This window comes from Vitis riparia, chromosome 10, assembly GCF_004353265.1.
Source record: "Vitis riparia cultivar Riparia Gloire de Montpellier isolate 1030 chromosome 10, EGFV_Vit.rip_1.0, whole genome shotgun sequence".
NCBI lineage: Eukaryota > Viridiplantae > Streptophyta > Magnoliopsida > Vitales > Vitaceae > Vitis > Vitis riparia.
In genome coordinates this window covers 3,651,502-3,668,773 of record NC_048440.1, presented here as the reverse complement: position 1 = coordinate 3,668,773, position 17,272 = coordinate 3,651,502, and the positions used below count along the sequence as shown (strand labels likewise).

The 17,272-nt window shown below is 36.1% G+C and overlaps 1 protein-coding gene across 1 annotated transcript; it reads left to right on the top strand.

The window, feature by feature from the left end:
• The first annotated feature begins 493 nt into the window (after positions 1 to 493).
• On the top strand, positions 494 to 15,875 carry LOC117924278 (lysine-specific demethylase JMJ25-like). Its single transcript, XM_034842874.1, has 13 exons — positions 494 to 2,314; positions 2,408 to 2,523; positions 2,800 to 2,899; positions 2,978 to 3,128; positions 3,442 to 3,505; positions 3,607 to 4,357; positions 4,785 to 5,114; positions 5,947 to 6,351; positions 6,869 to 6,941; positions 7,025 to 7,110; positions 13,263 to 13,382; positions 14,090 to 14,142; positions 15,405 to 15,875. The coding sequence occupies exons 1-13, from the start codon at positions 881 to 883 to the stop codon at positions 15,481 to 15,483; spliced, it is 3,762 nt and encodes a 1,253-aa protein (XP_034698765.1). The 5' UTR covers positions 494 to 880; the 3' UTR covers positions 15,484 to 15,875.
• The last annotated feature ends 1,397 nt before the right edge of the window (positions 15,876 to 17,272 follow it).

Below are 17,272 nucleotides of genomic sequence, written 5' to 3'. Positions count from 1 at the left end.
ATTTTTTAATTTTAAAATACATAAATATCCCTAAAATCAATACTTGGATGTTAAACAATTTTTTAATTTGGATGTTAAACAATTTTTTAATGATAAAAATTTATACAAATTCATTATTTTTATTTTTGGAATGAAAAATTTTCTCAAACACCGGTTGTCCAAAATAATTCATTAATTATTTTTAAAAAAGGATGATATTTATATACTACATATTAAAATAGAAATGAACTCATTGGCAATTACAAGGATTTTCAATTCAATGCTTTTATAAAAGAAAATATTATATTATTAAATATGTAAAAAAAATAAATTCTAAAGCACATTCCTATACTACTCATTTAGTTGGGATTCTTCTATAACAATTCCTATATTACTCATATAGTCCGCAAGTTTTCTCAACCCTGCGCTCCAAATCTTTATCTTGTCCGTCAAGTCCGACTCTCTGCACAGCAAAGAAGAGGAAACCTCACGCGCGTGGGAGCGTGGCATAGAAAACAGCAACCCACAGAATCAGACGGCCCATCACCTTTTGTACCCAAAATCCATACAGTATTCCCTCCTCTTTGTTATTGGCGGGGACGTTTCAAATTTGTACCCTCAGTTTCCGAAAGCAGCTCTTAGCCGTGTGAAAAAAGGCATCCTCTTTAGATTCTTCAAAAGCAGCTCTCATTTAGTTCTACTTTTCAACAGTTCTTTTCTAGAAACTCTGTCTTCTTCTCTCACATGCGCTTTTGTGTTGTTATTTCCGTACTACATCTCTCTCTTAGTGTGTTTGTAGAAGTTTTTATGTCAGATTCTTCTCTCTAGTATTTTGATTTTTTTTCCTTTTTTTTTTTAATCTGGTGTGGACGGAATCCTGATTTGCCGGGGGGAAAGCGTAATGGGGGACGACGGAAGCTCTGGTTCGCCGGATGGAGGGAGTGAGAGGAAGCCTCCGAGGTCGGAGGAAGCACCGGAGAATGGCGGAGGAGAAGAGGAGGTTCTGAGGGTGGAAGAAGACGGAGGAGTTGTGCCGAAGAAGAGGCGTGGGCGGAAGCCGGGGAAGAAGGCGGAAGTGAAGAGGAAAGGGAAAGGAAGTGGTGTTGGTGGTTGTTCTGAAGGTGGAGGAGGTCCGACGAGGAAGCGCGGTCGGTCTAAGAAGGATGTGAAAATTGGGGAGAATGTGGATTTGGCGGCGGAGAAGGGCGGCGAAAATGGCGAGAAAGGCGTGGGAAGTGGTGGTTCTGGAGATGAAGGAGGTGGAAAAGCTGGAGAAGATGTAGAATCGGGAGAAAATCAGGATATGCAGATTGCGGAGGGAGCAAATGGTGGGGAAGGCCTTCAAAACTGTGGTCGTGAAGACGAAGGAAGTGAAAAAGCTGGAGAAGATGTGAAATCTGGGGATTATGAGGATTTGCTGGCGGAGAAAAGTAGAGAAAAAGATGAGAAAGGCAAAAGTGGTAGTGGGAATGAAAGTTCAGAAGCTCAAGAAGATTTAAAACAAGTGGAAATTGAGGATGTTTTGATGGAGAAAAGTGGAGAAGGAGGTGAGAAAGGCAAAGAAACTAATAGTTCTGAAAATGTTGGAGTCTTGGTGAGGAGGCGCGGCCGAAAACCAAAAAGTGTGATATTGCAGGAGATTGAGCAAAACGAGAATGGGATAGAGAGGGGTGTTGATGAAAATGGAGGTGTTACCTCAAGGAGGTGTAGCCTAAGGCCAAGAAAAGAAGTGAAATTAGTGGGAAATTATGATCTCCAGATTGAGAAAGATGAAGAAGATGGTGAAGAAAACGTAGAAAGTGGGGTTTCAGATGATGGAGTTGCGGTAAAGAAGAGAGGTAAAAAAAAGGTGAAAAAAGGTAGGAAAATGGGTGGCATTGGTGATGAAGATAAACAACCTTCTGTGAAGAGGCAACGGGGAAGAACTAGAACAAAGAAGGAAGATTTTGGAGACAAGGATTCAATGGCAGTGAAAGGTGAAGAAAGTGATGATTTAGACACTGAAGATGGTGATGAGATGACTCGAAGAGGACCTAAGAAGAAGAGAGGGAAAAAGAGTACAAAAGGGCCTGCGGTTCCTAAGAATGATATGAAAACTGAGGATTTTGGAAATGAAAATGGTGAAGAAAACTCTTCCAAGAACGAGACTGAGCCAAGGACAATCACACAGAAGAGAAAGAAGTCAAAAGATGAAGCATTGGGGAAGTTGGATGATGAGAAGGAGAAAGAGCCCTCAGAAAGGAGCTTGATGAGTGATGGTTATTGCCTGAGGGCTCCCAAAGCTCAGTCTTCAGTACCTCAACAACTTTCACGTAAGGAGAAGATGGATCCAAAAGTAAGGCTCTTCTATTGCCCCAATTTACCTAATTGTTCTTTACTAGTTTATGTTTTTGATATGTGGCTTTGTTTCTGATTTTGGATTCAACAGTGGATTGAAGAGGTGTCTTTAATGTGCCATCAATGTCAGAGAAATGACAAAGGAAGAGTTGTCCGCTGCCGAAAATGCAAGAGGAAGCGATTTTGTATCCCCTGCTTAGAAACTTGGTAAGTTGTTCGGATTACTTCTGGAAATGCTTAATTTTGTTTCATTTTGATTTTTTTTAGCTTTACTCTGCTGGGTTTTAGGCTATAGTTGGATTTCTATTAATATTTGCTTCTGGTAAGTACAATCCCTGTTTAGTTAATTCAATTTCATCTGTAGTTATATCTCATCTATAAAGATAGCATTTGGACTGCTTACGTTTTTCATTTTTGTGCCTTCATTCGAGTAAAGTAACCCAATCAATTATTTCTTTTACCTTGTCCTACTCTGCTCTGTAGGTATCCTCACATGTCAGAGGAGGCAATTGCTGAGTCTTGCCCGTTTTGTAGTGGGAACTGCAATTGCAAAGCATGCTTAAGATGTGATGGATCCCTTAAAGTAAGTTTTTCTATTTGAGGGTATGTACAAGATGCCTTAGTCATGGAATTCTGATTTATTCTGTGTGCTTCGCTGTAGAAAATGGCTGAACTGGACTATTTGAAAATGAAGCTCAGTGATGAGGAGAAATTTAAGCACTCTAGGTATTTGCTACAAGCAGTTGTCCCGTTTTTGAAACAATTTAATCAAGAACAGATGCTTGAGAAGGAGATTGAGGCTAAGATACAAGGTACTTTTCCTTATGGGCCTTATGGCAGGTGGGATTTAGAATTTGCTTGGGATGCAACTTCTGTTTTGCAACCCATTTACTTGTGATAAAAATGTAAAATGCAAGCTCTGTTAGATACATAATGGATTTGCCCATGCCATTTGGAAGTCACTATATAAGTGGGGCTTTCTTCTCTTCTTTCTGCAAGTTAGTTGGTCAATAACTATACTGGGCATCTTCATCTGTTCTTTCTATTTTAGCTTCCTTCTTATACAATTTACATGCAGTTATTAATTTTTGTTTTCTAGATACTGATTGGTGTTCCTTGTGGTAGGATTATCTCCATCAGAGCTAAAGATACAGCGTGTAGTTTGCAACAAGAATGAGCGTGCATACTGGTAAGGCCTTTTCCAGGAATAACTTGTCCCCTCAGCAATTGCTTTACTCTTCAAGAATCTAGTGTTCCATTTTTTTTAACATTTTTTATATTTTCTTGCAGTGACAACTGTAGAACTTCTATTGTTGACTTCCACAGAAGCTGTCCCAACTGTTCTTATGACCTCTGCCTTATTTGCTGCCGGGAGATTCGTGATGGCCACCTGCAGGGAGGTGAGGAGGAAGTGATTGTGCATGTTGACTCCCCAGGACTAGGCTACTTGCATGGTGATAAGTCTAGATTTCCTGAGTCTTCAAGGAGAAAGAGAAAATTGAATTTTCCTGCTAATGCTAAGGATCATGCTAAGTCAATGTCTGGGTGGGAAGCAAATAAAAATGGTAGCATCCCTTGCCCTCCAAAGAACTTGGGTGGTTGTGGGCAGGGACTACTAGAATTGAGATGTATGTTAGAGGAAAATTTTGTTTTGGGTTTGATAATGGAAGCGGAAGAAATAGCAAGCAGTAACAAACTTATGGATATTTCTGGAAACCCTCAACAGTGTTGCTCGTGTTTGAACTTTGCGGATGACAATGACACTGACAACAGTAAGTTAAGAAAAGGAGCTTCCCGAGATGATTCCAGTGATAACTATTTGTACTGCCCAAAAGCCACTGATATTCAGGATGAGGATTTAAAGCATTTCCAGTGGCATTGGCTCAGAGGCGAGCCAATAATTGTAAGAGATGTACTTGAAAATACATCTGGTCTGAGTTGGGAGCCAATGGTCATGTGGCGTGCATTTCGTCAGATTACAAATACCAATCATGCTCAACATTTGGAAGTGACAGCCATGGATTGCTTGGATTGGTGTGAGGTGCCTCCTATCTTTTGTCTTTCCAGTCGGTCTCCAACCAGAGTGATTCATTACTATTTAGTTGTTCTATGTTTGCTTCTCTAATCAATATTCATTTAATTCCAGATTTGGTTCTTAACCATTCTCAATCTTCATTTGCTAAGGATCTTTCGTTTTATTACTTAACATGGGATTACTAACTTTTGTAAATCACTAAAAATTGTTCTTCAGGGATGGGCATCTATAAGTTAGTCGCTTGGATGTACACCTAACCTGTGATTTGGCTTATTTTACACTGTTTATTGTTCTTTATTATTACTACTTTCAAACAATTATATTCTTCTCGTAAAATCTGTCTTGGATCCAGTAGATATTTAAATGTGGTTGTCAATTTTCTATAATTTATATAACAAGTTCAATTAATGATCTTATATTGTAAAAAATGCAGGTAGCAGTTAATATTCATCAATTTTTTAAAGGATATTCGGCTGGTCGGTTTGATAGTTATAAGTGGCCTCAGATACTTAAATTGAAAGACTGGCCACCCTCTACTTTATTCAAGGAGCGCTTACCGCGCCATCATGCTGAATTTGTTAGCTGCCTTCCGTTTAAGGATTATACACATCCATTTGATGGCATTCTCAATCTTGCTGTCAAATTGCCAAAAGGGAGTCTACAGCCAGACTTGGGGCCCAAGACATATATAGCATATGGAGTTGCTCAGGAGCTGGGTCGTGGAGACTCTGTAACAAAGCTTCATTGTGATATGTCTGATGCAGTATGCTTAGTTTCTTTTCTTATTCCTGTGTTTTTTAAATTCATTGTTGTTGCCCATTCTGTTCAGCATTCACTACTCGAGGATTTCTGTTAGGAAGTAATGATTGCAAAGAACCATCTCTTCTTCCCCTTGTCCCATCAGCTAAAAGATGAAGTTGATGAGGCCTCACTCAGCTGGGCTGACAAGCACCGGCTGGAAGTATTTTACAGGCCCAAACACAGTGCATCTTTGCACAATCATTTTCTTTCCTTCTTAATATGCACAGTGGCCATCTAACTTTATTTCATATAGCCTCATCATTATTCAACCTGCCAGATATTTTTGTTATAGAATGTAAAGCTGCAAATATAGTAGTCATATGCAAATCCATGCTTGTCTCAGGGGCACCTAGCTCAAGTTAAAACCAAAATAAGATGGGGTAGGCCTTCTTCAGGATAGAATTGTTTCACTCTTTATATAAAATAGCTGCCAAGCTGCCATCATAATAGTTCTCTCGACTGCTTTGGTATGCAGGTATGTAAGAGTGGGAATAACGGCAATTTTTTTTATTTTTTTATTTTTTATGCTATCTACTGCTATAACTATTCTTGTTTTTCACCACTAGTATTTGATTAATTATTTAGAATCAATTACAAGATCATTAAAAAGTAACAAATGTTAACGGAAAATAATGGATGAAAACGCTACATCTGGTGTTGCTCCCTTCGTTTTTTAACAAGTGTTTATGTTTCTATCCTCTTTCATTGGATGCATATAGGGACTTAATTTTGCCTAGTTTCATGAAGTGTTGCATACCTTTTCTTTGATCTCAGATCCTAATTGGTTGTTTCAGGTTAATGTTTTAACTCATACTGCTGAGGCAACCCTTCCATCTGATAATCTGGCTGAAATAGAAAAGTTGAAAGCACAGCATAGTGCTCAAGATCAGGAGGAGCATCTGGAAGATAGTCAGACAAAAAACCAAGATGTTGAGGAGAAGCAACCGTCACCATCCAGTGGTCCCCAAAGTATATCAGGAGGTTCTGAAAAGAATGAAGAAGCAGAAGTGGGTCAAGATGGAAGTAAGAAGATTAGTGGACCTTCTGCAATTTCAGGAAATAGGTTGGCAGGGGAGAAACCTGCAGAGGGAGGTGCTCTTTGGGACATTTTCCGTCGACAAGATGTTCCTAAGCTGCAGGAATATCTTAAGAAGCACTTTAGGCAATTCAGGCACATACATTGTTTTCCACTGCAGCAGGTAATAGCTCGCCTGATGAATTCTATGATCACTTGCTATTTCAATTCCAACATCTAATTACAATAATGATTACTTCTTGTGTGGTTCTTTGCTTTGGGTATTATCTTTTTATTCTATTTATGCATGTGGGCTTAAATAGTCCAATCTACTATGTCGTTTTATATCATAATAATGGGATTCTGCAGGGCACTACTGATTGACTCTATTTCATTGTTTGATTCATTTAAGACATCAAACATCCTTTTGAATGGAGTAGTAGAATAAAGAACTGGAAACTGATATTGAAGAAATGGTATTCTGTTTATTAAAATCCTAAAGATAAATGACTGATGAACCTTGTAGATCATAGATTCAGCTCATGTCCCAAACAAAAGAATAAGGATGCTGGATGCCACATGCATGCTTGAGTGCCATGTGTTCTTATATATTATTTTATCATGCTGGAATCTGATATATGTACTCCCCTGATCATATATAGATGTAAGTTTTTACAATTCTTGTTTTCTTTTTGCTACAGGTTGTTCACCCTATTCATGACCAAACCTTTTACTTGACTCTTGAGCACAAAAGGAAGCTCAAGGATGAATATGGTCTGTATATAATATTACATTTTGGTTTGTTGCATTTAATACCGTCTTTCTTATGGTTGTACTCCTTGTTTGCTGTTATGCAGGAATTGAACCATGGACTTTTGTCCAAAATCTCGGAGATGCAGTATTCATTCCTGCTGGTTGTCCTCATCAAGTTAGAAATTTAAAGGTAAAAATAAAATTTTGAGGATTTTTCATTTTTTATGACTGATGTTATTCTGTTCACATTCCCTTTCCCTTAAAACTGTTCTGTGATGCATATTAGGTTTCCCAACTAAAACATAAATCACATCATATAATTAAGGAAACTGGAGCGGTATAAATCAAATTATATAATTAAGAAAATTGAAGAGGCAGATTATTATAGACTTAAAGAAACAATGATAATTGTTGGTCTTTAGGGATTTGCCAAATTGCAATGATGATTTTTGGCATCTAGGGATGATGATATTTGCTATCACAACTACATGTGTCTCTTGTACTAATGGACTAGTCTTGAACTTTGATTGTGAATTATTCAAATTGCTTGCTTAGTATTTATGACATCACAGAATTGAACTTTTCATCTCTCATACGCTTTTTCCTAGGTTTCAATGGCCACAACATACATCAACTTGATGGTGCACATGAATGTGGCTCTCTTGGCATCTGAATCCACATGTTTTATCAGGCTGTTTGGATGTTTATGGCTTTGTAACAATTGAGACCATTGAAATCTCTAATACTTGATAAAATGGCTTGTGGAATATCTTGAGGTTGGAACTAGTAGCTAAGGGGAAATTGTTTAACTTTAAATTTCTCTCTTGCAATCCATTCTCATGCACACATGCACAAGCACAAATTTCTACTTATGTGAACCATAGCATCTAGATGCAGATACTATATCAATTTTGTTTGAATGCTCATGCATACATGCACAAGCACAAATTTCCACTTATGTGAATCCATAGCATCTAGATACGGATGCTATATCATTTTTGTTTGGATGCTTTTACCTTAAGAAGGTTTGTATTCAAACAATTGAGTCCAGATCAAATTTGTGATACTCAGTAGTCTGTGGTGTTTCTTGAGCTTTGGACTAGAAGTGGATGGCAAATTCTTCAACTTGAAACCTATATTGGAGTGGAGGATGTTTCTATTTATTGCAGGATATAACAGTGCCCAAGGAAGTTTTTGCATGGGACCAAGCTGAGTATTTTCTATTCAAGTTCATCGTATTAAAGTTTGGTCAAGCTTTAGCTAGTTCAAATTGGAATTGGAAAGTGTTGAATTGGTGAAGGATTTTCCAATGTTTGTGGTGAGAGAAACAGAATTCTTCAGCAGGTTGAACTCTGTGGGTTGCTTGTGAGCTATTGTAAAATGATAGACGTGTTCAGGGGCACGTAGAACATGCATCTAGATGTATTAGAGAAATTCCTGGCACAGGAGAAACTTATCTTTAGTAGTTCAGCTCTAGGGTGCATGATGTGGGGTCCCACCATTGTCTAAACTCGTCAGAGGCGTTGTTGACTAGGCTTGACCCTTTAAAAGTTTATGTGGTGTTCCCTGTTGCGTGGGTGATCCATATGCCTTACCATGCTTATCATAATTTCCCTTAGTCTGTACATTGCAGCTGGGAGAGAGAGGATTAAAAGCTATTATAATGCTCTCTATAGCTGGTGGACTAGCAATCAATTTGTTAATCCAAGCAGAGTCAAGCCCAAGACTAACATACTTGCTGGTAGCATAATGAGAAACTAGTTAACTAAGAATGATTTTGAGGGTCTCTTAGAGTATCATGACAATTTTGAGGCTTAATTATTACTTTCCAAGTAGAAGACATCTCTTTCTTGCTACATTAGTTGGCCAGTCTGCTTGGAAGTGTAGAACCCACTACTATCTATGAATTTGGTGGTTCATGGTGGCTTTGTTCACATAGGCCATATTGCAAATAACTGTTTTTGTAAGATATCTGGAGCTTTCTTTTAAATGATATTCTTGTAAGTATTGAATTCACTATATATATATATATATATTATGTATACCCAACCGGAGAAGATTCTCATCATAGATGAATTTAGGAGGGATAGGACTTTGGGGAATTAATGTTGTTGCATGTGTTGATAGGTTGAGGGGAATCATCTCTTTTTTGGCTTATTATTTTTGTTTTTTATCATGTGAGTTGTTAACCTTTTCTTTGAAAGAAGCTTTTTATTGTTGACATGATAGTGGCATTCAAAAGAGGTAAAGGAAAGTGAAGGTTAACACTTCTAAGTTTGAAATTGGGTATTTGAAGGGAGCAAAACAATAGGAGGATCTTCAAAGGATAAAAGGGTTGATGTTCTTTCTTATCAACAACTTCATTTTTATGGTTTACTTATTCTATTGTGAAAGTGAAACCAGATTTTTAAAAGGTGCAAGGAGCACCTAAGAAGCAAAAGTCTCTTACACCTTAGGAGCAAGGTGCAACACTGGACACTTGCCTGAGAGAAGTGAAAAGTGCTTTATAATGCACATCAATTTTATAAAATATGATCTAAAATCTAATCCAATCAATAAAAAATTTAAGATTTCAAGAAATTTAAAAAAGCATTCAACAAAGTAGTAAAAAAACCATAGAAATTTCAATATCCAATTGAAAATTTTAAGAATATGAAGTGTTTAAAAAGGAAAAGTAAAGTAGGCCAAACATGCTTCTCTAACAAGGCGTATGCCTCAATAGGTGAGGTGCTCTAAAGAGTGGTTGTGCCTTGGGCATAGGCACGTTTTAAGTGCATTTTTTAAAACTATTAGTGCAACTTGTTTTTTCTTGTGTTTTGAGAGAGCATAATGTTTGGACTAAACTTGTTTTCCTATTCTTCGCCTTCATTTGTTTTTTTCCTTTTTCTTTTATTCTTTCTTGATGATAGGGTTCACCTCTTTCAAGGTGATGCTATATATTTTATTTATTCTTATTTATCTATACAAAATAAACTATTAATTAAATAAGATTATTTATGAAATGAAAACACAACTTTGATGTGGAACTTTTAGGTAAATAGAAAGTCCAAAAGGGTAATCCCAAAGGGCATAATCTTAGAAACAAATTTGAGTTATTATGTGCACAATTCATTATAGAAAAGACTAAAATTGATTTTGGGAAGATTTGGTTTGGAACTTACGATTGAAAAGAAGGGGGACTGCTCTAGTAAATAAATGTTTTTTGTGTAAAATAGAGGAGTCCATCAACCATTTGCTTCTTCATGGTGTCACAATTGGTTATTTGTGAAAATTGACTTTCTCATTATTTGGGTTGTAGTGGGTGATGCATTCTTTGGTTAGATTGACATTGCTAAGTTAGAGTGGGGCACAAGTTGGAAAAAAATGGAAGAAAGCTTGGCTAATTGCCCCTTTGTGACTTTTTTTGTTCATTTAGTTTGAAAGAAATCTGAGGACTTTTGAAGATGTAGAAACTTTGAATCAAACACTTAAGTCTACTCTTTTGTTTTCCTTATTGGACCTTGTTAGGACTCATGTAGAAGGATTTCCTTTGTCTTTAATCGATTTTGTACATTGGTTAGGAGCTAAGTAGTTGTGGGCAAGTGGTTTTGTTCTTTGCTCTTCTTTTCCCTCTCTCTTTACAGTTGGTTTCCTTTGTATACTTCGAGTGTATGTTAGTGAGTTTCAATCTTTTCTATTTTTATTTTTATTATTATATTATTTGTGTACTTATAAAAAAAATGATTTTGGGAAGTAAAGGATGGATGAATATGCAAGTGATTCAAACCATTATATTGACTTCTCCAGTGGCTTGGTTTTCTTTCTACCATAACTAAGGTTAAACGAAGGGCTACACCATTTTGAGATAGTAGCTAATGCTTTGCATATGCTAGGTAAATCCTCTTGTGTTTGTGTTCAAACTACTGTAACTCTCTTAGACAATTTCATTTTAGCCCTGTTGTGGACATGTCCTTGTAGAGAAGGAAAGAACTCATTTTTGCTTTTGGTTTATGTATGGGTACTTTGTAATTACTCTAGGAACGAAGGACATATCGTCAAACTATACAAAAAGTTCAAGATTCCAAATATTTAAAAGCACTTAACAAAATAATAATGAAATTGCACAAATTTCAATACACAATTAGAAAATTTAAAAATAAAAATGTTTAGAAAGAAAACAAAATCGAAGGGTCATGCCTTTCTAGCAAGGTGTATGCCTTGACAAGGAAGACCTTATAACTAACAAGTGGTTGAGCCTTGGGCTTAGCCATTCTGTAAGCGTGCCTTTTACAATTATGGTAAAATTAGACACCCACCTATCAAATCCTTTTTGCTTGTAAGAACTCCCATTTTTAGCTCCTTGATTTGTGAAAAAGCCATAGTGGTTAATGATATTATGAGATCCTCCTTGTCATTCCCCCACCCTTGCTCTTTTTGGATGAGATTGGTCTTTGGACATAATAGGTTCTTGTTTTCTTTTAAGTAATTCCTTTTCTTTTCTTAAAAGGTGATTCCATCCCTTTTTTTACTAGCTAAGTTCATTTGGATAGCTGGTCACAAGAAAGTGAATTATGATGATGTGCTCTTAGTAGGAGACCTTATATTGCTATGAGTTTTGACAGATGCATCCTTGGTTGGGACAATGACAAGCCTATGGACCATATTTGCTAAAGTACCCTGCAGGAAGGGATCTTTGGTAATTAAAAGTGGGTGGTTCTGAAAGAGACACAAGACATGGTGGTAATTTCTTTTTAAGGTTTTGATAGGGTAACATGCGAAGTATTTGTTTGTAATGCTTGCCACTATTTGGTAGGAATTCCAAGTTTTTAAGGGTAACCAAGATATATCTTTTTGAGCTTCCTTGGCAAGGAAATTTGCATAATTTTCACATCTTTGGATTGGAGGGCAATCTTTATGCCCCCGTTTCATGTGCTTGGTTTTAGTTGGTGGCTGGTCTTTTGGTGGGTCGGTATTAGCTTTCTAGTTCTCTCTCCCCATGAAATATGTCTCATCTTTGCTTGTGTTCTTTTGTTCCTCATCAATAATATTTCTCCATTTCTGATACAAGAAAAAAATAGTTTAATATTTTATATCATAATTAAAGGCCAAGATGCCTTGATGAGTTTCGGATATACGACATGTTTTTCCACTAAATAGCACATGTAATTCCATCAATGACCTTTGTTAAGTGGGATTAGAGACATTCATTAACACTTCTAGAAAACTTTTGGACCCATTCTACACTATTTTATGAACAAGACTATATTTGCAAAAATAAAAAATTTTACTTTATATGATGACAACACTTGGCTGATGTGTTGAACACTTGGTACATATTTTTTGATGGTTTTTCTTTCATTTAAAATCATGATGTTGTAATTTTACAATGGGCAAGTCTTAGTTCCTTGTGTTAGGAACAAAATACCGAATGGCATTAGACATTGGTTTGGTTGCATGAAGCCCACCCAAACATTGGTTCTTTTTGTTGATTCTAATCTTAAAAAGTGGAATAGTTGGTATTTTGTATTAAGATGTGTAAAGTCTAATTATTATCTTGACAATGTTTGTCCTAATGTAGATTGATCCTATGTAGAAACAACATGTGGATTGCACAAAATTTTGTAAGGGTATTTTATGTTGGGGTATTTTGGAGATTTTACACATGTAATTTGGTTACCCTAATTTTGTTGTATTTAAGGTAGTCGACTTGGTGAATTTGTGTATGTAATTGAGAGAGATAGAAAAACGCGGAGAGAAACCTAGGGAGCGAGGCATTTGTGATTTTCTTGTAATTTCTCTTTTTCATCATAGTGAAAATTTGTAGTGCTTGCAAGTGGATGTAACTCTCATATTGAAAGTGAACTGCTATAAATCTAGTATGTTTTTGTGCTTTAATTTTTTGCATTCGTTTATTGTCGCTTTTGAAAAATGGGATTATGGTATTTTAATCCTAATATTTTGAACCATTTAACCTTAATAACTGCTGTGAATTGTCATTATTGATTACAAATACTTTTAAAGAACTAGCTGGACATGATGTTTGATTGCTCAATGGATGATTTTTCTGTTTATAAACATATTCTCTAACAAAATGAAAAGGTTGAGAATTGAATTTCAATTTTTTATTGCTCTAAATGTTGAAATTTTGGTTGCTCTAAATGAGTTTCTATCTTAACTAAAGATACTAAAAATTGTTGTTTTGGATGACGGATACCTTAGAAAGCCTGTTTCGTTGCTAGTGTCTACTTGTGGGTTTGATATTTGTTTCCTTTCTTTCTTTTTTATTTATTTTTAATAATATGAATTGAGATATATTGATCAGATCAATTTACTGGTTTTTTGTTTCTGTTATTATTTCAACAGTCATGTATAAAGGTTGCAGTTGATTTTGTCTCACCTGAAAATGTTGGTGAGTGCGTTCGATTGACTGAAGAATTTCGCACGCTTCCCCAAAATCATAGGGCTAAAGAAGACAAATTGGAGGTACTTTGTCTAATTTCTTTCTATAATATGTCATCAACTCTTTGTCCTTGTGTTGCCAGTGATGTCTTTGATAGGAAATGTTGATGTCTGCTTCCTATTCATAGCATTATACTCAAGCTTTCTTTTTGTTTCTCTCTACATATTTTTTTCACATTCAATTTATAGTGTTCTATAATTTTAGTAAAAGCGGTTATCACATTGTTAATTACAATCCTTACACCTTAGCTGCTACCAGCTTTTGGACATCACTGCACCAACCGCAGCATGTTTTGTTGGAACCACCAGCATCATTTCCATGCGGGCATGACCATCATTTTGCCTGTTTGGACCATGAAACTACCTTTAACTCTTCATTACCACCTCTGCTGATGCTACGATAATCAAGTTGCATGCCTTCTTGTTTGCCTTATATGCCATTATGGGTTGGAGTCTTGTACTATAGTACTTAAACTACTTGTACAGCTTCATAGGAGAATCACTCTTTCAAGATCACTGTTCTTGTAAGGAAAGTATATGATCAATTCTGGTGTGCATCAATGTAATTCTAATCCAGGGGATTAATTGCAATACATGTACTGCAGTACCAATAACTAGGATTTGACGTTATTTGTTTTAGTTCTCTACTTTGTGAAATTTTTTATTTTCCAAGTATTTAACTGTACCCTTTTAGATATACGGGTTTCTGATTTCTGCTGTACTTGAAACAGGTGAAGAAAATGGTTATTCATGCAGTGCATAATGCTTTGAAGATTTTGAATCCGTAAGAAATCCTTGAATCTGGTATTTCAGGCCTGAAAGTTTTATATTTATTTATTTTTGTGTACAACTTTTATATTTTCTTTCTTTCTGGTGTGTCCAAGTTCTTTGTTTTCTGATATATAAGCTGTGCCCAAAGATGAAAAGAAATTCTCATTTTGGTTTTAGCATATTTTGACTACATTTACAGCTTATTATCCTTGCTCCCAACTTCTCCTTTGATGCTTGCAAGTGCCTATGTAATAACTTAGGACACGTATCAACCACTGGTAATACACTTAACTACCATTGCTAAGACATGTATCACTACTGGTAACATGCATCAACCAATGATGACTGGCATATTGCCCATGTCTCTTGAAATATAAGCAAATGCAATAAAAGATTTTGTATTGTGCCTCTTATCATAAACAGCTCAATCTATAGACTTCTATATCCCACTTTACTGCACTGCTTAAATTAGATTCCTAGCATGCACCTAAATTCTTCAAAATTGGAAAGTTGAAAAATTTTACAAACAAACAGCACTGTTGCATTGGTAGACCTCAGTATCACAATTTGGGGCAATCTAAAAGTTACTTGGAAGGTGGAATTTGTGTCAATTTCTGGAACATTCATCAGCTTGAGATGGAATTAGTCCATCGTGTTGCTGTTCAATTGCTCTGGTGTCTGGTTGAAATGTGATGAGGTGATACAGTGCAAGTATTATTGCATTTGAAAATATTTGCTTCATTTCCATATCTCTCCTTTTCTTTTTTCTTTTTGGGTTTGACTTCACAGTATATGATGAATTAAACTTAGCCCAATGAACAAATAACGTTCCTGAAGCGGTTAGTGTACTTCATTTTTGAATGCTCTTTGACTAGATATCCTATTGAGCCAGAGTGCAGCATGTTTCCTGGTGAATATGCTCATATAATGTGTATGCATGAATGTTTGGGAAATGACTCCAATTAGCTGTTAGATTTATCTTAAGAATCCAGAGCGAGTCATGTCTTTTTGAGCTATCCCATTTTTTTTTTTTTGATATTAGGCAAAGTTATTTCTTTTCCTATTCTTTGAGAGATCCCGTTATGAGTTTTTTCTTCTATCTTCTATTTATTTATGATTTTCCATATTCTGAAGAGATGGCGATTTTGTTGTTTGACTGCTGCTTTTCCTGATTGTGTAAGAGGTCTTTTCACATAGACTACAGTGCCCTATGTGGTCTGCTGCCTTGAATATTTGTGCTGAAACAAACATTTCGTTAATTGTTGTGATCCTCAGGCAGAAGACAGTTGAGATAACGGGACCAGAAAAGAAAGTCAAGAAAACAAGACGAAAAAAGAGCCGGACGCGTGGATGAGGCCCCCTCCCAGCATCACCTGTCCCACCATCTACACTAGAGCTAGAATGAGCGTGTGAGTCCTGTTCAAACTCATGTGAAGATGCCAGTGACAGTTTCTTCTCTTTTTTTGCTGAGAGTGCCATCGTTTGTTCTTCCAACCTTTATGCTGAATATTTGCTCTCCATCTACGAAGTCATTACCATGTGGTGATTTTTGTTTCATGTTTTGTATATTACCTAGATCAGCAGCAGGGATGGGCAATTTTGTTTGGTTTTGTTTCTATATTGAGATGGCAACATGAATGTTTATTGTATCATTTTGATATTCATAGCAATGAAAGAATATGGTATATTGGTAGTCCAAAAAGATCCCAATTCAATGGAGAGTTGATGAGTTAATGTGCTTGTAAATGGTGGAAGTTTAGATTTGGTTATATCTCAACTAGTGAAAGTTCGTTTTTTTTGGAAATTATACGTTTATTTATGCAAGAGAGGTCTGTACTAAAGAGAGGCTTGTATGCAAGTAACTGAGCATAAAAACTTGAATTCCCATAAACTTTTAACACCAGAACTCTATCACCAAATTGGAATCCTCATTTTCTTGCTAGGTTGGATATTTTTAATATGATATTGTGTCGTGTGGAAAATACCAGACCTGTATACATGTCTGCTTAGATTGTTGTCATTGTGTATATGATGCCAAATTTCCTCCAAATGTGCAATCCTGATATTGTGTATGGTTTCTGCAGCTAATGCTTTCAGATCATTTGTCAATTGCAGTTTACTTTTAGTGCCCAAATGTGCTTAAATAAGTCCGGTCTGAGTTGGTTTGAAGGTAAAGGGTGTGTTCACCTTCTAAGAGGAGCTTATCTTTATCAGAAAATGTTTCAAATTTCTTATGTTGATATTTTTCCTTGCCAAAGTATGGTTCTCTGTAGGACAGGAAAAGTTGTGGAATATTTTTATAAATATTTTGGGTCATGAGGTGAAAAAAGTTAATGAGACCAAGGCAAAAGTAAGCATGATTAGCTGTGTTCTCATGTGTTTGCTTTCTCTTTTAATTTCATTTGCTTGATTGCTGCTGACACCACACCCAAAAATGGCTTCCCAGATGGCAGGGAGCCAGGAAGAAGGGTTCAACATTATTGGGAACAGTCATTTAGAGAAGTTGAAAGGTGAGGAGTTTGAGTTTGGGTTAAGAGTGAAGCAGGCTGTGATGATAAGAGCCAGTTTGGTTAAGAGATGGTGAGGCAATTTTAGAAACTGAATAAAAGCCCAGCTTTGGTTGAAGTTTGGGGCTAATTTCATTAGACAAATTTGCTACCTCAAATTAGGTTGTTTGTTTAGTGCCTTGGGGCTGGTTGTTGTAAGGGATGAGTCCTGAAACCATTAAAGGAGGGATTGGTCCTTGAAAATACCCATTGTCCCATTGCCATTTCTATTTAGCCAATTGTGGAACAAATGTTAGGCTGATTGCCTTGTCTCAAGATTCATTCAAAATACCATTTTTTTTTCCAGGAATGAATCAATAATTTTGATTTAAAAAAAAATTATGAATTAAATGCAATAATTTATTTCATTCACAATTATTTTACTAAAAATTACCTTCTTTTTCAGTGCTCTGTTCTTATTTTTCTTTTCTTTTCTATAACTTGTGAAAACCAATGTAAGTTGTGTTCCATCCAATCCAAAGGGGTCTCTTTCCCATCAAAGATTATATCATCAATGGCAAAACATATTATTTTTTTTTTATCATGAAAAGAATGAGGTAATGTTTGTTTTTTTTTATTTAATGAAAAAAGTTAAAA